Source organism: Cotesia typhae, unplaced genomic scaffold, assembly GCF_013202065.1.
Source record: "Cotesia typhae breed Kobodo isofemale line unplaced genomic scaffold, CoteBio_Ctyphae scaffold_13, whole genome shotgun sequence".
NCBI classification, from domain to species: Eukaryota; Metazoa; Arthropoda; class Insecta; order Hymenoptera; family Braconidae; genus Cotesia; species Cotesia typhae.
This window is the reverse complement of record NW_027423774.1, coordinates 18,065,488-18,089,421: the sequence shown is the minus strand read 5'-3', so window position 1 is coordinate 18,089,421 and position 23,934 is coordinate 18,065,488. Positions and strand designations below refer to the sequence as shown.

Sequence of the window (23,934 nt, the reverse complement as noted above, 5' to 3'; positions counted from 1 at the left end):
ATTTTTTTTAAACCCAAAATATTTTAATTATTTAACGAAAATAGACTTTTCAATGAATTTAATGAAAAGTGCGGTAACTAAGGATAATATTATTGCATATTGCCGTCCAATTATTCACCTCCTTTTTCGCTTAGCGTTATTTCACATTACTTTTCTATTACACTTCTTTTGTTCAAAGAAATATAAAACTATATCATTTATATGCATAAGAAAATAATTTTATCGTGAGAATTATACTTTCTGTAAAGTTGTAAACCTTACGCAAAAGTGACGTTTACCGAATATAGTACTGCCGGTGAAACTTTGTTTTATTACTGTTTTGCACTTTTTACAACGTTCTTAGAATAACCTTTTTAATATAAATATAAATATATCTAGGACAATATTAAGAAAATTTTCCATTTATAGTAGTAAAATTTTTTTGAATACTTTCAACAATAAATTTATATTATATTAAAATCAAATTCACATACTTTCAAGGATGATAATGTCATAAAAAATATGACATTAGGTGAAATTAATTTTCTTTTTCGAAAATTCAAGTCAGGAAATTTGTAAATTACGACAATCGTATAAAGTACACTTCCATTGAATTGAAAATGCTTTGTAACCTAAAAGTTAGATAAGCTTGTTCTATCAGATTTGGTTAAACTTCTTTACAAAAACACTTGATTTCAGAAGATCAGAGACTATCGGTAGTCTTACTTTTTACACTGATAATAAACACATAAACCAAATTGAATAAAATGGGTTTTCCAATAAACTAAAAAAGGATCAGTTTGTTAATTTCTGAGGTTTCTTATTTTGCAGAATAGTTTGTAAACCCTTAAGACTTGAAATTGAAACTCGGATTAAACTTTTAAGAAAGTGTTTTAGATACTAGAAACAATTATTATTGTAAGATGAAAATAATATTTTTATTGAGTCAAGAAATTTTCGTCAGGACATTTATTTTTTTTCAAGTATGTGTCGATATTTGAATGTTGACTTTTTTTAATCGAACAGCTAATGAGTTAATATTTGTACAATATGCAAATTAATAGTTTAAACAAAATACATTAAAAAGCAAATTGTTTATTCCATTTGGTTTTCAAAACTAAACCTTTTACATAATTTAGTTACCTAACTTTCGTGATGTTTTGGCAGTTTTGTAATGAAGTTCAGCGTAGAGTTTGATCGCCTGACATTTCGTGATAACTTTTAAACCAAGTTATTGGATTATATTTTCGTAAAACTCTCATAATAAAAGAAGTTCATAAGTAAATTACAACTCTTACAATTCATTACATTTAAAATTATTCATCCGTAAAAAAAATGTATACAAAAATTTCACACAATATATAATTATGTATACCTCACTATCTAACCCTGAATGATTCATAATTATAACATATTACGTAATAACAATGATCGTGTAAAATTATCTTGAATTCATTACACAGGTTCACGTAAGCTTGAATCTGAGCTATTTATCAGTCTATAAATTACAGCAATTTAGCGATTAATTCATAAATTAAGTTTAATTAACAGCGGTTACGTTTAATAACTTATATCTTGCTTTATCTATTAATTTGTGAATGTACTCATCACAAACAAAAATACACCATTGATAAATAAATTGAAGGAAATTAATTAAAAAATCAAGAGTTGATAATTAAACGGTGTGGTGGTAATTGTAAGGTTAATTTATTTATTTGAACGACGTAATCTATATGGTAATCCCAATTGACTCTTACGCGTACACGCAGGCACATCTACACACGAAAATTGTCACGTTTGTCGTAACTGGTGTCGGCATTACGACGTAACGAGGATTAGGTATCGGACAACCGCGGATACTGATTTACGACTGTTGGTCACGGCATAGGAAACGGTAGGCCGCGTATGGACGCCAGGGGATGTATGATGGCATTTCTAGCTGGTGCATTTACCGGGTGGCACGAGGTATCACCAAAGTACACACAAATTTACCGGATTAGCAGGCATGTTCTACTGAAACCACCACACTAAACCTCCTACATTACATTAGTTTTCGCTACTCCATTTAATTTATCATACCCTTTGATTTATTTTATTAATTCTCTGATAAGATAAAATTTTAAAATTTTCTGATAAGGCCAAATTTTATACCAGGCGAGTTCAAACCTATTACGGGTTGATCTGGTCATATATAACCATATCAGCCTACATATGAGAATAATAGATAAAGTGTTACTGCAATAAAATTTGTACGTTCATTATTAGGTCTTTTATAAAACAAAAATTGGTTTAGGAGTGGATTAAACTAAAATTTAATGAGATATAAGCTTCTTATAAAAGTGAATAAAAAAGTTTTTTTCATTTTTAAAAATAGTTTATTGACAGTAGACTACTACTGTCAGTTGACTACTATCGTTAGTAGTTTTATTTGATATAATATTCTTATGAAATGAAACATTTGACTTATATTGATTTTAAGTGAAAAAAGGCGATATAAATTTGAAAAAAAAATTGTTTTAGAATTTAACATTTCAAAGTTAACTTCCATGTTGTGAGATAGTTCAGCGATCATACGCCATCTGTCGGATATTTTCAACACTACTTTTGATCGAAAAATCATATATCTTTACCCATGTTCTAAAATATCGGGCCCCATATATAGAATATTTTACAGCAGACGGTAAAAATGCTTAATTTTAAACATTGTTTAAATAGATTTCAAAAAATGCAATTATTTATTTAAAAATAATAATTCAAGAATTTGATCTTAAATTTTTAATGTAAGCTGCACAGTATTATGATTCCATTTTTCCAAAAAAAAACTTGCAATTTTGTCGATTAATTTTTAGAAAATGGGTATCAATAAGGGCATATTAGATAGACCATTAAAAAAAATTTTTTTTTCAGGCTCTACAGTCGAATTCGTTAAAGGTGTTTCTTCTTTTTATATAATTATTCCCGCTTTAATTCCCGCTAACTAAACTTGATTTCTGATGCGCGTTTTGAAGGCGCAATGAAGTTTGATTTTAATACATTATTTAAAACTGAGAGTAAGAGAATATTCTTGAATCTTTAACGAATGTATCCTGTAACCTTTAGAGGAAGTTGACTTTACTCCTAAAACACTTGATAAACTTCTGTAAAAAAATTTGCCTGGGGTGTAACATTGTAGTATGTTATGAAAAAAGATTCTAGAAATAGTTCTGACAATGTTTAGTGTGGCAGGCTTTATGCTAATGGGAATGGTTATAGAGTTCTGCACCGCACAGTTATATACGCGACTGCTGGTATAATCGGAATAGGAAGATCAAGTAACAAGAGCCTTTGTAACAGTATGGCATTACGTTAAAACTGGTGCGCTTGGACTGCGCCAAAGTGAAATTCTCTCCAAAGGAATTACCTTTTAAAGTTAACGAACATACCTTGTGGTTGGTGGTGCCATTTTAACATTGCACATAATGCAAACCGGCATATAGTGACTTCATCACAACTTCATCATGTACTTTACCTTCTCTCTATATACACACCATCTATTATAAAGTTTCTACAACAGACGTACTTTGCTTCAAGTTTATGTACACTTGTTTCTTTCTAAAGTATTCATATAATAGTACTCTGCGAGATTATTTTGAGATTAGCTATCACGACGTCATGCTTTATAACTCAAGTTTATCGTCTTAATTTTCATAATGCTAAATTTATGTCCAAATTCCTTCATTCAAACTGATGTTTAATGCCTAAAGTTTATCTTTAATACATTGTTTATATTATTATACACAGTTTTTGCACAAACTCAAGTACAAATTCAACACGGAAAAACAAGTGTAACTCCAACGTCGACACATTTTGATTCTAAAGTAATATTTGTATGAGCTATACACTAATACGATGTTTTAGCCTCACCACAATATTCTTTCGATAGCACAGTGATACTTGTATAAGCTCTAAACTTATTAGAAGAATTAGTCTTACCATAACCGTTTAATTGAACCTCTTACAATTTAATACTATTTGTAACTAAAAATATTCCAATTAATTTTTTGACAATCAAATAATATAAATTTTCAATTTATTAAAATTCTTAAAACTGTATTAATCTTGCTTGTCAAAATTTATTTAAGGGACATAAACTTTATTTTTAGTTATAAAATTAAAATAATCTATATTTAAATTTAAAGTTAAATTTGGTATCGTTGGAAAAATCTTGACCTATAGTTGTGCCTTTTCATGGTTTCATATCATTCTCACCAATAATCAATTTATGATTAAAGTTATGATGAAAAGTATTTAGGCTGCATTCGAAAATGCTGTAGCTTTAGATACATAATTAAGAAATTACCTTGTATCTCGTGAACTATTGACATTTTCAAAGATATAAGCTCATCCCGATGTTACACTCATCAAGACCTTTCATTTGAGTACCCACATCAATTTTTCATATATTTGTTTATATTATATATATGTATATAATATGAAAAATATATGAAAATGCATGTGGGTACTCAAATGAAAGCTCTTGATGAGTGTAACGTCGGGATGAGCTCATATCTTTAAAAATGTCGATAGTTAAGAAAGTACAGTGCAATTTAACAGAATACACTATTTAATAAAGCAAAATTTTATTTATTTATAGTTCACAAGTCAGGACAGTTACATAGTGGTTGCAAGGTTGCTAGTTAATGATTAAAATAATAATTTTTTTTTTTTTTTTCAATTTAAAAAACAATTTCTTATGATTATTCTATTTATTTTAAGATTAATAATTAAAATACAAGTCATAAAGTGTCTTAATATACTTAAACTGATCATATAGTATTGGTTAAACGCAAAAGTTAAAATACAAGAGTTATGTATTTTTTCTAGTGAAGCATAAAAAATAATCAAATTATATTTCTAAGCAGACTTACTAAAACTTAATTTAATTCACCCATTTATATTCGTTCTGATAAATTCTAATTTTTTACTCGAGCGATATTGCCTCGTGGAAATTAGATTGGAGTATCCGCAGAGATCGTGTGTCTTGAAACGTCTACTTTCTTATCTCATTTTTTTTACCCTTATTAGTTATTTAGAAGCTTCTCATCTAAGTTACTTAAAAAACTAACTTTTTAAATTCGTAATAAATAAACTTCTTTATTACGTTCTCGAGAAGTCAACCTCGTCAACAAATTTGTTTAAACGTAATTTTTCCTTTTGAGTATTCAATAAATGATTCACATTATAATCTATTTAGTTTAAGTACCCATTACTTTCCAGTTTACTGAACAATGATAATTGAAGTTAACTGGCAGGTTTTTAAATTATAAACTAAATCCTAGATTATTGGGTCATAAGTTCTTCAGCCCTCGCAACAACAAGAACACGAATATTACGTAAATAGAAGAGATATAAATACTAATCCATTTCTACTAATCACGAAAAGCGAGTGATAGAAGAATAATTTATGAATTCAGTATTTTCGCTGTTATTGTTACTCATGTGAATATTGATCATAGCCGGGTCAACATTACGATTTTAGTTACCGATGCATATGTAGAGGAAATTTAAATTCATCCCAGATAAGCAAATATAGATATTTCATTATTTATCAGTATTTGATATATCATTATCACATTTATTTAACTTTATAAATTTATTGAATAAAATACCCTTATGCTTCTAATTGAATTTAAATTGTATGTATTTACTCAACAAAATTTATCCGACAGACTAATTTAATTAAAAATATTTAAATGCTTGTAATGTTATCTGGTAAATATGCAAATATTTAGTGGCTTTTAAATTAAGTTACTTTTACAATTTTTGCTGTGATAAATTTTTAAAGAAAAGTCAATCTTAAAATTGAAAATTTTTTATTAATATTTCTTTAAAACAACTTAGTAATTCTTCTCTCTGATTTTTGTCATCAAATGCTTTAAATGTTAAAAATTAATTGTAATCATCTTAATGTTGCTCTATTTTCCTACAAATGGTTGCATAATTACACAATTCACTACGTTTACTGTATTTAATATTAAATGTTGAGTGCTTGTTTAAATATAACCGTACTAAAATAATGGCAATTAAATTTCTCCTCAGGATTATAAAGATTAAGATTTTTGACAAAGTACGCTCAAATAATTATTTTACTTGTACTTTACTTTCAAGAAAAATTGATAAATGTAACAAAATTGATACTCAAAAATATTCTATTCTCAAAATTTGAGCGAAGAAAATTGGATTTTCAATTTAATAACTTTCTCTGCCCTATGAAGATGTTATTTACATGAGTTCTGTACAAACAAATCATTTTATAGCTACATAGTAAAAAATTTTGCGTCAATGCGTCAAAAAATTTTGTATTAAAAATTTTTATGTCAAATATTTAACACAAAAATTTTTAACACAAAATTTTTTGACGTAATGACGCAAAATTTTTTACTGTGTACACTGAAAAAAAATTTACTTGATTCTAGAGAAAAATTCTTGAACCAAGAAAATAATTTTAAAGAGGATAATTGTTTTAAATCAACACGAAAAATTCTTGAATCAAATAAAATTTTCTTAAATCAAAAAAAATTTATGAGTTCAAGAATTTTTCTACTCAAATCAAGAAAATTAAGTTCTTCAAAATTATATACACGATTCAAGAAATTTTTTTTTTCTGTGTAGTTATTTTTTTTTTAATTCGTGCCAAAATTTTCAAAAAAAAAAAAAAAAAAAAAAAGATAAAATAAAACAATAAATATGGAATCCAGTAAGTACATAACATTACGATCTCAGAACGGTATCCAGTCCCAAGCCGGCCAAATGACATTAGTAAATCAGGTGCTAACTACTGAGTAAGAATCTGGTAGCCAACATAACTAGCTATTTGACTGTAGCGTAAACATGAACCCCGAGGATCACTAACACGTGAGCTTTGGCCTTTATTAGAGCCAAGGTCGTTGGCCAATCCCAAAGCTCAGGGCTAGGCATAATAACAACAATATCAACATCAACAACATCATGCACAATATAACCTTTGCACACACTAGGTACTACACTAGGCTATGTAACGTTACTCCTGATGCCTAACCGCAACGTTATACCTCTGGGTAAGGGTGTATGGAGTGAATTGTGAGCGCTTGAGACCTACCCACACCAATACTTATTCACATACACGTGCGGGAAACGTTTCCACACAACAACCTTACGACACATGTCGTGTGGCTGTTCTTGCAAGATCCTCTTGTTTCCTAACTACTATGTACAAAGACAGAGCCACCTACATTTCTCCCATCTGTACTTGCAGTACAACTAAAGCGCATAAATGATGTTCTGGTTTGTGCAGCTAGTTTTTACTCCGTTTAATAACTCTTACGGGATGTACGTAAACGGTGGATTGCGAGGCCAAATATTATTTATTGCATTTTTCAGTCGGAATGCTGGGACAATATTTGCTGAGAAGATAGAAGATGGAAGATGGAAGATGAAAGGAAGGAATTAGGTTTTTTCTATATATTGACCAGGTTAAATGATTTATACTTAGTGATGTGCGCTGAAAGCAATAAGTGCTGTTTGCCGAAAAGAGGGTGTGATCTTATTCCCCTTGCTGGGATTTAAGTTACGTTAAATCGGAGCCTTGCGGAAAAGGGGAGTAACCACTTGGAGATTGGAGATATAAAAGGTTTCTCAAGGACAATCGAGTTTGATTTTAGCTTCTAGATTTTTCATGTCTAGTTTTTTTGTTTTTTATCATCGAATTATTCTATGTTGAGTTGAGATTTTAGAAAAGTAAAATTGCATTTTATAAATTAGAGATGAGTGCTCAGTATCTTTTATGAGATTGCCTTTCTTCAAGATTATTTTTTATTTACTGACATTGGAAATAGGAGAAATAGAATTTATAGCACTCGATTTTAACTTAAACCTTCAGGGCAATCGATGAAAAATTATGTGATGAAAAAATCGTGATTTTTACACTGAAAATTATCAGTTTATTTCATGAAATTATTAAGTTTATGAAAGTTTAATTTGATATCGAACTTTTTTGCTTTAATTTTTTTTCTTAAGACAAATTGGCAAATTTTATGGCTTCTTCAATATTTACCAGAAGCCATAAATATTTCAAGTATTTCTTATGTGGGTATATTGAAAAATAATATGAATTAGTTTTCAGTTGAGAAATTTTTTGATTATCAGAAAAAAATTTCTGTGGTAAATAATTAAATTTTTTTTATGTCAATGTTCAAGTGTTGTTTGACGAGTTCATTTCTTACTAATTGAAAATTTATTTGATATTAAAATTTTAATTTAATATAAAGGTCGTGTTATTTTATTAAAATAAAGTGTCTCTGTCATACTGGTACAATAAATAGAATCTTAAAATGCATTTTATGTATAAATAAATGCAAATTTTTAAAAAGGGCTTCGCCCTTTGATAAGTAATTTAATTATCTACCGAAGAACGAAGCTTTTTTTAGAAATTTTATCTTATATATGAGCAAAATACGTTTAAAAATTTACTATTAACCGCTCTTAAACAAGAAATTAATTTAGTAGTTTATTAAACTGAAAACCAGTATCAAATAAATTTTTCATACAAGTGAAAAAAAAACTATTTTTCTCTGAGATACTTTCGACTTAATTGTCGGAGAATTTCAACTCTGCTTTTGATCAAAAAATTTTATGAGATCATATTAAGCCTTATGGGTACATATTGTCATATAAAGATATATAAAAAATTATTTATGGAAATTTATAGTCATATCACAGTATTTTTTCACGGGTAAATATTTAAAAGATATCAACTATTAAAAACTAAATTGATTAACTTTTAACGAAAATATCAAGATTTATTTCAATGATCACTATCGTGTGCTTTAAAAATAAAAAAAAGTTTATTATCAATGAAAACCTCGAAAATAACAGCTGCCGAAAATGAGTGTGATGTGAAAGAGAACACAAACCAGACAACAAATTAACGTAATTATAAAAGCAATAAACTGATGATGGCAGCGTAAAATTAGACTACGACGTGCCTGGGGGCTCGTGTGTTAATCAGCGTTACGAAGTAGATAGACAAGTGTGCATCTGCGCATATAACTAGACTAAACATAAGGAAGTATAACTTGGTGACTTTTTGGCTCAATACTTGCGCTCATCTGTTATCTCAACATAACACGTCGTGTGTCGTATATCTACATCCGACATTACTGGAGGGACAAAGACACAAGATAAACAGATAGGAGAGAATGTTGTGTCGTTGTCGAGAAGACTGCATGAATGACCGTCTGCATGTTTCTCGCACTCCCATCCCTTCTATCCTCTCTGAACGGACATGGAGCTTCTATTCGCAGCTAGTGGAATAAGCGTCGTGCGTCATCCCTGTGAGCTTAGTATAAGTAGTTGAGCCAAGTTGTGCTTCTACTTCACTTTGAGAGACGAGAGCTCCTTGCTGAAAGACAAAGATAAACTCTAAGTATATGCCACATCACATAGTCTGACCGATGCCCTTATGACCTCTCGTCTGGGTTTACAACGACCTAATTAAATTCAACCTCTCCTTTACGTTTTACTTCTCTATTCTGACTACTTTTTTACTTATCCTTCGAATTCTGATTCTGATTCGACTATTTTACCTCGCGAGCTTTTCAATCTTAAAATTGAATTTCAACCACTTAAACTGTAAGAAATGAAAAAAAAAAACTTTCAGTCTGTTTGCCCTGTAGTCTGAGTGCATTTTATGGATTTTTTAACTTCGATAGTTCAATTTTTCCTTAAACATATTATACGTATTTTTTTTATTTTTTTATTTGTTCGGATAAAAGTGGGACATGAGTAAAAAAATTATTAAAAATTTTTTCTCACGATACAATGCTATAGTACACGGTAAAAAATTTGCGGAGTAGATAATTTTTAATAGATTTAATTTTTAAAAGGTGGAATTTTACTCCATCAAGAATTTATTTACATTGTTAATTAAAAAAAACGACAGAGTGAATTTTTTAATGTTTTTATTCAATAAATTTAAAAAAGTAATATTATCTTTTTCTTTGATTGACGTAACATGTAAATTTTAATACATAAAAAATTGGGTCAAAATTTTATTTTAATTTCTACCAATTTTATTTTTTGATAAATTCTCTCTATAATAATATATTCGTTGAGAAATTCTAAAAATTGCTAAATGTTATTTAATCTCAGTAAAGTAATTAATTTTATTTAATTAAACGTAGTAATAATAATTATTGATTATTTTTTACTTTTTAGGATTTATCAACAAGATTTTTTACAATTTAATGATTTAGGCATTAAAATTGTACAGTTACGTAAAAGTTTTTACGAAAAGAATTTATTTACATTCAAAATAAACATACTTGTGACAAATATTACGAATAAATTTAACTAAACTAAAAATGAGTTGAAAGTGTGAATTCTCGGGGGTGTAATATGTACAAGTTATAATAATGGACAGTAAAAAAAAAAATAAAAAAAGCAACATTTTAACTTTAACAGCCGATCAGGGAGGCTATTTGTCGTCTGTCACATCTGTTTATTTTCTCTTTAAAAAATGGCTGTGTTTGGTGATGAAAAAAAATTTATTTCTTGTAACTCGGAGAAAAATTCAACTGATATTCGCGGTTAGTTTTATTTATATTCATATTTTATTCATAATTTAAACAGAATATAAAACCATAAAACCATAAAACATAAATTGATTTAATATACATCAGGTAGAGTAGTGAAGTAATATAAGGAGCGGCGTAGCTTGTAATTTATCGTGAAGAGTACTTCTCCAAAGTATTATATATAGAGAAGCCATGTTACATTTTTTCATCATCAAAATAATAACAACAGCAACAACAAAGAGTTGTAGTGCTCGTGTTGCTTACGTTCATAGGTTTTCCCGGGTGCGCAGTAAAACTCCATCTTCGAGCAGACATACGAGGGACTTTGGTCTTAAATTCAAGCACACTACTGAAATATATACTTACTACCGGAGAAACACTACTGATGCCAGTGTACTCGTGTTGGAACTTAAATCACTCGGTCACTTAGGTCGATAAGTCAAATTTATTTCTTTGTTATTTTTTATTACCCTTTTTGGTTTATTGTTGGAATAAATTAAGAAATTGGAGTTGAAATTAAACACCGGAAAGTCAATAACTGATTGCGATTGGATAGACGAAAGTGTTTAAGCATAAATAAGATTTTTTATTTCAAATTTGGAATTTAAAATTTCAAAAATTTATGATAAAATTTTTTTTTGATATCTTGAATTTTTTGAAAATAATTTTTACTGTCTTGCAAATCTATGAAATAAATTACCACAAAAAGAATTACATTTTTTTTTGCTAAAAATTAAAAAATTACCTCATTTTCTCAGTGATTCAATTACTCAATTAATCTTAACAAAAAGTAACCATTTTTTTTTACCTCTGAAAAAGTATCTCTCGTTTTAAATTTCTCCACAATTTGTACAAACATAATTTATCTACGTTTTAAAACTGATTTTTTATGATTAACGTGTGCTTTAATAAATGTAATAATAATAATTTACGAACCATGGGAAGATCAATGAATAAAGCTCTGAAAATTATTATCAATAATATATAACTCAACCAGTGACCTTAATTGAGTTACATTCGTTACTTCTCTTGGTTAAATTATTGCTAGATGTCGATACATTTTTAAAATAACTTATAATTGGAATACTATTAACATAAATTATCGATAAACTGAATAAAATAATTAACAAGTCAGCATAATAAAATACTTTGGCTCATAAATTTTTTTTAGACCAATTATTAATTCAATAACATTTATTTGAATCTTGTTAAGAAGTATCTAAAGTATTAAATTAACCAAATTGATGAAAGGTTTAAATACTTCGTTAAATAAATTCAAACAATAAATTTTTAATTTATCAAGTTCTTGGCTGACAGAATAATCGCGTTAACAGGTTAGAGAAAAAAGATAAATAAAAATAAAAAGAGGACTCGTATCACTCACTAAATAATCCTTAAGAATATTAAAAAAGTTTAAGTTGAATAACAGGAGAGATCCGTCTTTTTCATTTCAGTGTTGGTTACCTGATAGTTTATGTTCTTCCTTACGGAAAAGGGAGCTCTTGTTTTTCTTAACCGCGGTAAAGAGATAGAGGTAAAGAGAAAGGGCAAAAGAAAACAAAGTACTGAGCAACTGGCACAGGTGTGTCGGACGTGGATAATTGGCACGCTAATGGACGTCGACATGCGGATCAAAAGGGGGTATGAGAGCTCTGCTAGATGAGAGTACGGAACAGAACGGAATGGACTTGAGAGAACCTAGAAAGGTAAAAAAGCTCATCCTCCGTGTATTTTACTGTACAATGCATTATTATTATTATTATTATTATTATTATTATTATTATTATTATTATTATTATTATAATTAGTACAATGATGATGAGAAATTTATTAATTTACTTTCTTTGTTTTGCTAAGCGTTTTCATTTAAATTATATTTTTTAACTCATTACTTGTCTTTATTCATTTTAATTTTTTTGGTAATATTTCAAAGAGATAGTTTATTTAGATAATATATTTTTTAAATAAAACCGCAATTTAATTTACAAGAAAGAAAAATATCACTGAAAACTTAAAGTTAAAAATAATTGGAAATTTATCATTCACAGTCGATTTATTATTGTCCAATTATCAGTATCGCGTGACCAATTGAAGAGCTTGCTCTGTAGATCATTTATAACTAAAGCTAAAGAACCTTTAATATAATTTCTATCAATTTATTAATATAACTCAAGAAGTTCAAATGTTACGAGGGATGAAAGATAATTTGTACGAAGAATAGAGGAAACACTTTTGGAAAAATAAGAGGATCATAAATTAGGCGAAAGAAATAAAACAAAATGAAATAAAGTATAATAATAAGAAAAAATGATTAAGTTGACGGGTGTAAATCAAGTGATAGTTAAGAGCAGCCCGACCCGACACGACCCGACCCGAGAGAGAGAGAGAGAGAGAGAGAGAGAGAGAGAGAGAGATTGATTGATTGATTGATTGATAGTTTATTAATGCCAAGGCACAAGCCAAATGGCAATTTTAAATACAATATGAATTACAAATACAATAATAATAGAAAAATTATATAAGTACATAAACTATAATAAAGATCTAATATAAAAATTTATATTTATTTTATCTGATTTAACTAACATACTCAATAAATTATTCAATTAATAACAGCTGATAAAAGAACAAAGTTGGAGAATTTAACACTTAGAATCTAACAGTAATTATCAGAGAACTTATCACTTTACAATAACAAAATTAACAATCCAAATTCAACAAATGGTCAAAAATTTTATTTTAAAAATAGAGAGAGAGAGAGAGAGAGAGAGAGAGAGAGAGAGAGAGAGAGAGAGAGAGAGAGAGAGAGAGAGAGAGAGAGAGAGAGAGAATCACTGTAACAAAGACAATGAGGACTTCCTGCATACTTAGAGTGTACATGAGTATAACGTGGTGCTCTTGACTTTAGTAACCCCTCAGTTATAATTTAACTGAGCGAAACAAAAGACTGCGGGTACGGGAAGAATACACCGCTTTCCGACCCATTTAAATTAATCTTCACAATCATTCACTTTATATTCATTTTTCGTAATACGTCTTCTGGTTGTTAACATTCTGATAGATTTATTTTACATTTTATCCCCATACCCATCACCCATCGCTATTTCGATACATCTATTATATTATATTATATTACATTATATTGTATTATATCATACTCAATACGATGGCGTTAAATTGTTGAAATTAATTATCCCGACAGAGTATAAGTTGAAATAATAATTAAGAATAAAGATAAAAATGAAAATGATAAAGTAAACTAAACAATTTTATTTTGTTGGAAAAAAGTTTCATCTGATAGATAGAACAGACAAGTGCACCTCTAGGCGTTTTTCAACAAACTCATTTGCCGTGCGCTTTTTACGCAAAATCGAGTTATTCCATTCTGTTTCGTCGTTGAATTTATTGGGCAATCAAATTACTATAGGGGAGATATTGTATCAAGTTATACACACAGTATATAACATATAACACACGTACATAATACAGAAGAGAGGTAAAATACCAAGTTTCACATGATCAATCAATTGCTACGTATGAATGCAGTTTGATTAATGCTGAGATTAATTAAATATCGTGATTATATTGTTCTACTGAAGTTGGATAGTAATTCTGTTATTTAAAATAAAGCATTCATATTTTTTTTTTCTCTAAAAATTGAGGAATTGATTTTGGTTAAATTGGTCCCATGATTCTTGATCCTCCGACAAAATATCTTAAATAATTAAATTACCAACACATAATAAGTTTGTTACCGTGTTGTGTCCTTTTATCATGATTTTTGTGTGATATTTAGTCTCGGGGATATTTTTTTTGAGATATTTTCGCGTAGATATTTTTTTGGAGGATCAAGACGCCTGATACTGTCAAATTTTGACAACCTATTATATTACATCGTTCAAAATTGTAATTTAATCCAAGAATTTTCGGTCATAAAAAAGAATTCAACCATAATCGATAATTGAAGCTCATACTTTGATAGCAAGAGGTCAAAGATGCTCATCTGAGGTTTAGGGATTTATTCGGTGAACATTCAATACCTCATTTCAATCTACATAAAGGTTTTTCCATTTCTGCGAGCATGAGATTCAATTGAGCTTGAAATTTAAACCTTATTTGAACCACTAACCTCTATTACATTCAATTTTTACTATTTTTCCGAGACATGCACTCGAACGCTGACCTTTTTCAGCAAAGAAACAAACAAATATTGTGGAGACATATTCCAATTATTTTCTACATTTTAGTGAACCTCATTCTTATTCCATTGATGAAGAAACTTGTCATTAAAGTTAAACCGACGTCAAATCCTAATATTTAACATCAATTTAAATGAATGATGCTACAGAGGTTGAATTGTCAAACTTGAATTCCTGTTAACGATTAATTTAATTAATTTTCTATGTTGATCTCTGTATTTTCAGACGATTTTTCGAGAAAATTTATCGCTTATATTCATCAGCTGTCGTTGTGATAGGTCATAATATTAAATTTTCATCAACAAATTGATCAAAGATTCTAACCAATTAATGAAACAAAACCTTAAACGCCAAAATTAGCTTTCACTTCAATTAATTCTTCAATGATCAATTTGAATTCTTCATCAGTCTATAAAAAACCAACCATGCAAATTTTTAACCAATCAGTCTACAACTCCCAGAGTAACAACCCTCGAACCCCGAACAATTAGCTAATATGTAACACCCCAACTTAGCACACATGATTAATTAACTAAACAACAGCTTCAGCAATGAAGAACATTATTCTACTCCATATAAATCAATAACAAACGAAAACGTAAACGTTGGAGATGGACATCTGGCACACTGAAAATCAAACATTCGAGCCGAATCGTATAAACTGTTTTCCAACAAAACAAAAATACATTTCCCTTCTTTTAATACCAAGCTTTTTTTTGCTCCATCACTACGACTATTGCTATGACTAGAAAACACCCTGCCATCATATCAATGTCTCTCTCTCTCTCTCTCTCTCTCTCTCTCTCTCTCTCTCTCTCTCTCTCTCTCTCTCTCTCTCATGCTTATGGTCACTCATATTTGCTTCGCAGATGTCTGACTCACTTTTTTCCTTGGTACCATCGTATCATCCACTTCTACTTCTACTTCAATACTACTTCAAGCTGCGCTACTCTCTATAAACCCGCACACGAATATAATATAATATAATATAATATGCATATAGTGCATACACTCACCCACACATACATAAACATTTTATGATATTTTATTTTAAAAACATTTTTAGCAGCTAGTATATCTATACCCCTATCCAGCAAAATTCACCCTCAGTGTCTCTGTGTCTAGTCTTCTCTTTCTCTTTTCATCTCCCTCGATCGCACTTGTCTGCGCCACGAGATTATTGGCACATGCGCTTTGTATTCGGCAATGCGAACGGCGTGTCAAAACCATTGCACTCTACTCGCCAGTAGTACGTTGTGGCTTGTCCGAACGTAAACCTCAGACGATTGTAATTGTCCAGTATAAAAAAATAAATACGCATGTTCATGTATAATTAGTGAAACAAAACGATAAATTAGTTAACCATGACAGTGAAATTCGGTTTGATTTTTCGCGGAGTTTTTTTATGACAGTTTTTTCTATTCATGGTTTTTTGTTTACCGGCACCGTAATATGACATGATAAGGTAACGACGAGTGCAGAGAGTGTTATTGAATGTATTGATAACAGTATAAGTATAAGGAGTGAAAATAAGTATAAAGAAAAAGAGAAAGGAATAGACCTAGTATATAGAATAGGAAAGAAAACGAAGGTGAAGGCGAATGGGAATTTTACCCTCTGGGGAAATTTTTCCAAGAGTTGATTCTCTCAACTTTTGGAGTTTATACTGAGCTACACTAGTGTTGTGCGAGAACACGAGCTGTTACTCTGTTGGGAGTTTTCTGCATGACTTCGGGGATATCTGTTTCTCTGGGGAGAATCCGAAGTAGAACATACAACTTTTGTTGAAAAAAACTCATTCTTTTCAATGTAATTTATTTATTAGTGTGTTAAAGAATCCAAGTATAATTTGAATTTTAAAGTTTGTCATCGTCTAGCCATGACATGTTCGATTTAAATTTAAATATGTTAGTTTAAAGAGTAAATTTTAAATTAGTTGGTATATTTTTGACGTTTAACTCTTGACGTTTACATATACTTCTATATTGTATGGTATCTGATGTAAACTCGAAAAAGTCACGACGTGTACCTTGACTCAGAAATTTCTTGATGTCACGTGTGTGAAAAACATTTCATTCATAATGAAAGTAAATGGCTTTTTCAAACTTTTGTTGCATTGTCAAATGGTATGTGAATTTTTTATGTAAGTTCTCTTTGTCGCGTTTCTGCATTTTAAAAAATTATGCATGAGATAAATCCTGAAGTTTTTTCAGCGTTGAGATTTTTTTTCATTCCTCTTTCAACTTTAAATTTTAACGTTTAATGAACTTAGATTCAAAAGCAGAAAAAATATCTTTTGAAAATTGGAAAATTTTATCAGTCTAATAGTCTAATTATCTTAAACAGTTATTGCATATAATTTCGTTAATAATACAACAGTTGTAAAATAATTACGGTTCATTTCAATACTGATAGTCTATATATATTAAAAATTATGTTGTGTTACAATTTATCAATTATAGAAGAGAAATTTGATTATGACACAGTTTACAAATTGTTATGAATCAAAAAATTACAGTGAAAATTTTTAGTTCAAGTTTCAATTATAAACTATGAATTGAATAATTAAGATACAAAAAATAATTTGACTTTTAATTAAAAAAAATTCAATATTTGACAATTATCAACTTTTTTAACAAAAAATTTTTTGTATGATTTTGTAAATATTCAATGTATTTATACCTTTTTTTTTAAATAATTAGTACTACAAGAAATATTGAATATCCGTGATTTTTTTTCAGTTTTATCAAATTTCATCCTTCATGTTTTTATTTAATTAATTTTTGTTTACATGGTAACTTATACACCAATCACAACCCTTAGAAAAATTAAAATTGAAATTAATATTTACGATAAAAAAAAAAAAAAAAAAAAAAATTGAATCAAAATATCGCGTATTATTTACCCAATCAACAAAAAATATTTGAGTGATAAAGTTTCCCAATTATAAAAAACTAAAACTGGCTAACATTGAACCCGTTGGTATATTTCGTTATCCCTGAAAAAAAAAAAAAAATTCACTTGTATTGAATTACGCACAATTTGTAATCTAAAATTTTTCTGGTTCGTTTTATTTACGAGCATTAAAAATAAACGTGATGAATGAATGATGAGAAATAAACAGAATATTGAATTATAAACAATATTTACTTGAAAAATAAAATAAAATAAAAACACTTGTGAGTGTTTGGTAAATGTAAATAATCAAGTACATCAATGAAGGATAGAAAAAAAATACATAGCACAAGTTACCGCTTGATAGTTTATGTTTACAAACGTGAAGTGCATACAAACTAAAAATTTTTTTTAGTTTGAAACAAGCGTAAAACCGTTTGAAAAATTTCCGCGAGTTAAAAGCCTTTTTTTAAAGATACGTGCAACTTTCTTTGGGAATTTCCACATTCACGCTAGAATGTACTCTTTCAACAGTCACGAAACACACATTTACGTTGGGTTCTCTACGGTTTGCTGCTTCTATCAAAGACTTATTCAAACTTTTTACATCTCAAACTACATGCATTTTGTATCAATATAATTGCATTTTCTTGTACATAGTTACGCGTGTTGATTTAAATTTTGATAAAAATTTTCTTAAATTTTAGAATTTCGTATTTGATCCTATTAGTAAAATACCGAAAAATATCATTAATATTTTAATAAGAAATTAAACGATCTAAATTTTTTTTTTTTTTTTTTTTTTTTTAATTAGATTCATCATTAATTTTCTTTTATTTTTGGCGAAAGTATTATTGTTTGGATATAACTATCTCACACTTATTCCGAAAAATATCTAATTTTAACTATTTCGAAATTTATCATTTTGAAAGTAATAAATTTACACATTTTCTATTTGTAATCTCTAAATATCAATATTAAGAGCTCAAGTTTTAACCGGATTTTTCTTGGAAATTTTCTGACAAAATTTTGAGATCTTTAAAAAAAAGTTATTCCATTTTTTTAGTACACCCTAATGATACATGTATAATACTAATACGTACTATTCACCTTTTTTATATTCAAAAAAATGACCATGAAATTTCGTATAGAAAATTTTTATTGAAATTTCACTGTGTAAATATTTTCAATTCAATACTTGAACATGACATCTTTGTACAAAATAAATTGGTTTTTTGTTGACAATAATTAAAAAATTAATATTTTTTATTGCAGACAATTCATTTCGACCATTGACGAGAGACGAAATTCATCCAGTACAGGAGCTGAGCTACCGTGTAGTAAAAAATATCGCGAGAGAGCTTGATAGAAGCGCGCTATTCTTCTCGCGTAAATCCGGGGACGGAGAAAAGTTGTTTAAATAAAAATAATAATGATAATACGGGCGCTATTGAAGTGAGAAGAAAAAGGAAGAATACCTGACGAAAAATAATAATAATAATAATAACAATAAAAAAAAATTAAAAAAAATCTCATTACACTGTCGGCATCTTTTCAGTAGAACTTTTCCAGAGAAGACGAATGCATCGTTTTTCTTTTCCCAGTGCTCGGATTTTTTTAGTTGCCATCCAAGGACTCGGTAGGCAGAGACGTCGCCGTAGAGTGAATCGCGATAAGTATCCTCGACACGTCGCGGTCGGTTCTGACGTCCGTGTAAGACGAAATTGCTCGTCTGCGTTTCTGGGAAGAACCTCTGGACGCTAAAATTTATCATTTTTCACCGCTCGGGAACCTTATTTCTATTCTTCTGTTACCGTGTTTCTATTATATCCATATATCTATATATATATATATATATATAAAGTTTTATGGCCGGGTACTTTATATAGGACGAGATTTTCTCGACAATCTTCTCACAATATCCTCTTGTTGGAGGTACAATCTCCTGAGCACCAGAAATCTTGGCGAACTGACCAAGTAATCTGCCGTAGATAACAACATGTGAATTGTGTATTTCGAGGTAAGACTACATTGAAATAACTTTTTTTTTATCCCCATACATTTGTTGCGCTCTGCTCTCAATCTCAATAATGCCTGACTTACAACTTAACTCACGACCCTGCTACGGAAAATTCTAAATTTACGTTATAGTTTTCCATTAGGCAAACAATTTCAACAAGATGGATGCAAAAATACGACCGAGAAAAATATACATGGATAAATAGAAAAATGCAAATAACTAAATTTGAATAGATGAAACAAACTTCCAACTGGATTTTATTTTATTTTAAAAACATATCTGAATAAAACAACTCACTTTACATTGATGTAATATAACAACATGTTTTTTTTTATAACATTTTGTATAACGTCAAAACTTTTCGTAGCTTACGTAAACCCAGATCTAGCACGAAGCAAATCATTTTATGTTTATTTGTTCTGTATACTGATAAAAAAAAAATTAAATTGATTCAAGAGCAAAAATTTTCAATCAAAAAATTATTTTTAATCAAAATGAAAAATTTTTGAACTAAGTCAAATTTACTTAAATCAATAGCAATTTAGAAATCCTACCGAGACTCAGAAATAATTAATTTACAATTATTCAAAATGATTTGTCTATATGATAAATACCAAGGGAAAAAATAAATAATAGTCGGAATACAATTTATCAAAATAGAATAGGACATATATTTATCGTGTATGATTTCCTGTTTCTCGCGTGTAATTGCGGGTAACGGATATCGATCAGTAATAATTTTTCGCCGGGCATTTAATCAACTAGCGAGCACGCTCTCGAACCCACACATGTAATTTACAGCTCCCCGGCAAAGAGTAAGTGAGATAAAGAAAGATAATACAGAGTAGAATAGAGGGCTTCTAATAAGAGCGAGCGAGTAGTCAACACTTTGTTTAGCTTCGCAGAGTTGTTTGCGAGCCGCGGGACAAATAATTTAATTCGAGTTAATGTAAACCTACAATTAGCTTCCACTCTGTTGACCTAGATCTTCTTCTCCCCTCTATTTAACAGAGAAATTAATTTTAATAATAATTGGAGGTATAAATTTTTTGTTACAGATCAAAGATGAGTTCCTGAAACAAATCATCCAAATTTTGAAGACATTAATCTGAAAAGTAGGTTCAAAAATGTCTTGATTCGGGACTAAAATGTTCAAGTACTTTGAGTAAAGACAAAGTACACGTAGTTGGTACTCGGTTCGGTAAAAGAGTGAAAAGTGAAAAAAGTATTTGTGTTGAGAGAAAGTTGGATTATTTGAACGGAAATATGTACAAACTTTTTCGGCGTGGCTCCGGCCGCATGCTGATACTCTGCGTGGTCGTGCTGTCACTGCTGGTGTGTTTGTACTATGTAAGTCAGATTCAAGCGCCGTCAACGGGTCAAGCGCCAGCGCTTCTCGCCGCACCTGTGGGCGTTAGATACGAGCAGCGGCAACCACTCACCACCCTCGTACCTGATTACAGTGAGCAGCCTGACGCGAGAGTTTCAGCAGGCAATTGTCCGCTGACACAACCCCGGAATGCTGACATTGATACCCTTACCGAATTTTCGAAGTTTGATTTTCAGGTGAGTTTTTCATATTTTATTATTTATTTATTTACTTGTGGATATAAATTCTATAGAGGTGCAGTACATCTGTGCATAGAAATCATAAAAAATACAAAATACAAAAAATTATGTATACATTTTACAAATCAAGATAATTTTTATAGAAGTGAAAGGCACAAAATTACAAATTTCATAAAAAACAAATTGCTATACAGTCATTTCTAAGGTATAGAATACAAACGCATAAGTTTCTAACAATTCAGATTTATAATAAATTGGTAAATTTTTCTTCTTAGGACTTTCTTAGATACATTAAGTATTTTTAATTCATTCGTTTGTTTATTATAATATTTAATTGTTACATAGTAAGCATTTTTGAGGTTAATAGTCTTCTTCACTTTAGGTAAAATCAACTGCCTATTACGAGTATTAAGTATTTTTTGTTTTTTATTTTCATTTTACTGATTAATTTATTTTGAATTTCGACTAACGGCTTAACAAAATTGTCATATGCCCCACCCTAAGCAATAATACCATAATTTATTGCACTTTCAAACAAGCCATGATGAATAGTTTTTAAGACAAAACAGGAAAGTACAATATCTAATTTTTTTCATAAGTTCGCTTGCATATTTATTCCATTTCAAATGAGAATCAAAAAATACTCCTGGGTATTTATTATTATCAACTCTTTTTAATTATAAGTAAACGAATAATTATTAAATTTTTTCCCACAATTCAGAACTTTTTCTACTAAAAAGAAGACAAAACAATAATTTTTACTAAATTTTTTTTCGAATATATTGCACTCGACTACACGCGGAACGAATAAAATAATTACAAGTACGAACTGTGGAAAAGTGCGGAGACAGCGGTACACCGAGGCAACTCGATTAAACGTCGCCTCGGGCAGCCCCGCGATTCGTTTTAATTACGCGCGGCCGGTTCTATGGGACGACGTGACACATTGGCGTACGTCGGAAAACTAAACGAAACGACGAGCAGAGTCGACCGGCTCCTGTTCCTGCTACCGCACCCGCACAACAGAACTACAAAAGCTACGTTCTCGTTAACGCTCACTACTATTAGTACAGTACAGGTTGTACCCCTTTGCGTTAGTTGCATCGCACTCCCGCCTCTCGACATTTACACTCGCGGAAACGTTTTGTCTTGTCCTGCTATTATGGGGTCTGTATTTCTCTCTATCTGCGATGTACTAAACAATCAACATTCTATTTCCATCGACGACATCAAAAGAACATTTTCACCTCATTATTCCCCAAACTTTTTCAATTCTCATAAGTGAATTTTTTTCCGCAAATTATTTTGAACTTTTCAAACTTTTTTATCTAAACTTTGGTTCTAAACTTTACCAAGACTAAGACTGAGACCAAGAAAACAAAAGGGCTATTTTCCATTTGTAACATTCTAATTAAAAACCTAAAGAAAACAGAGCGGATGCAAGCATCCTTGAAGAACTTACCGGCGCTAGTGAGTTGAGTGTCTTTGTCTTAAGGCCTCGGTGAAATTGTTCCAGCCGAGGAGACCGATTACAGAGCCACTGAGACAAGTACAGAAAAAGAGAGTATTATACATACAATACATAATATAGATACAGACCTAGATGTACAATTGGATGCTGCAAGTACTGAGAGTTGAAGCAAAGGGAGTAGAGAGTAGAGGCGAATCACCGTGAAAAACGTTGTCGCGCGAAATACGGCTTTTTACTTTAGATTTCTTACACCGCTCCATCTTTATCATACTCATAGAAATATTTTTCTTTTACCTCCCCTGACTCCTTTACACTCAGCTCTTCGGCTCTTGTCATCTCATCTCCTCAGAGTTTTATTTTGAGCTCGAGCTTGAGCTTGCCGTCGTCACTGGGACTGAAAAATGCCGCCGCCGTGAGCGAAGGAGTGCCGCGAATGCAAATTGGCCATACAATTTTCGCGAGTAAGCTTTATCTCTTCTTTTTCGTTTCATCTTTTTTTACCCTCACCTGAATCTTAACTTGGCTTCGCCCTTAGCTTTATTATGTACCACTATGACTTTAAATTACGCACTAAATATTTTGACAATCCCAGTTTAAAGTAAATATAAAATCTTTTAAAAATTATTTAAATTTTAAAGATTTAAAAATAAATTTATTTTTGGTATTAAAAATTTTTCAATGGCAATTTTAAATCTCGACAAACAAAAATAATGTTATCGGAAGGGAAAATTGACGTACACACTCATCTATTGTAAGCTGATGCGCAATTGGTTTAAATAAAATCAATATTATATCAGTGTGTATACAGAAATAGACATTGATGTAGAATGTAGAATGTTGAATGTAGACTGTAAATATATATTAGCTAAACCATTGGTTGTAGGTTGCTGGTTAGTGGACTAAAAGCGATGGTCTACTGTGCAAACCACTCTGGATCCTTTGTGCTCTTGTAGCCTACCCTCTCTATATAATTCTCCCTACACTCTTTGTTAATCGTTTTCCAAGCAGACGGGGCTGTAATGGGTGAATTGGATATGATGTGTCGCGTTATTCGCGTTCGTGTGTGGAAACCCCGGTACCAGTGATCACCAAATAACTCATTTGCTCAATGTTCGATGTTTCACCGTTACTTGATTAACGATTCATCCTTTTTTCGATTCAGGGGCTGAAAATTTATTTACACGTCAATATCACTCCAAAAAATTTACT

General features: G+C 30.1%; 1 protein-coding gene across 2 annotated transcripts in view; it reads left to right on the top strand.

Moving 5' to 3' along the window:
• Positions 1–23,934, top strand: part of Alpha-man-iib (alpha-Mannosidase class II b) — a 136,147-nt gene that overhangs the window by 28,911 nt on the left and 83,302 nt on the right. Inside the window, exons 4-5 of one of the 2 annotated variants that reach the window (XM_074255390.1) lie at positions 18,941–19,685; positions 20,744–21,251. In XM_074255390.1, coding sequence (XP_074111491.1) covers positions 20,952–21,251 — 300 coding nt within the window. In that variant the 5' untranslated portion in view covers positions 18,941–19,685; positions 20,744–20,951. The remainder of the gene's footprint in view (positions 1–18,940; positions 19,686–20,743; positions 21,252–23,934) is intronic. The other variant, XM_074255392.1, reaches the window with a different exon arrangement.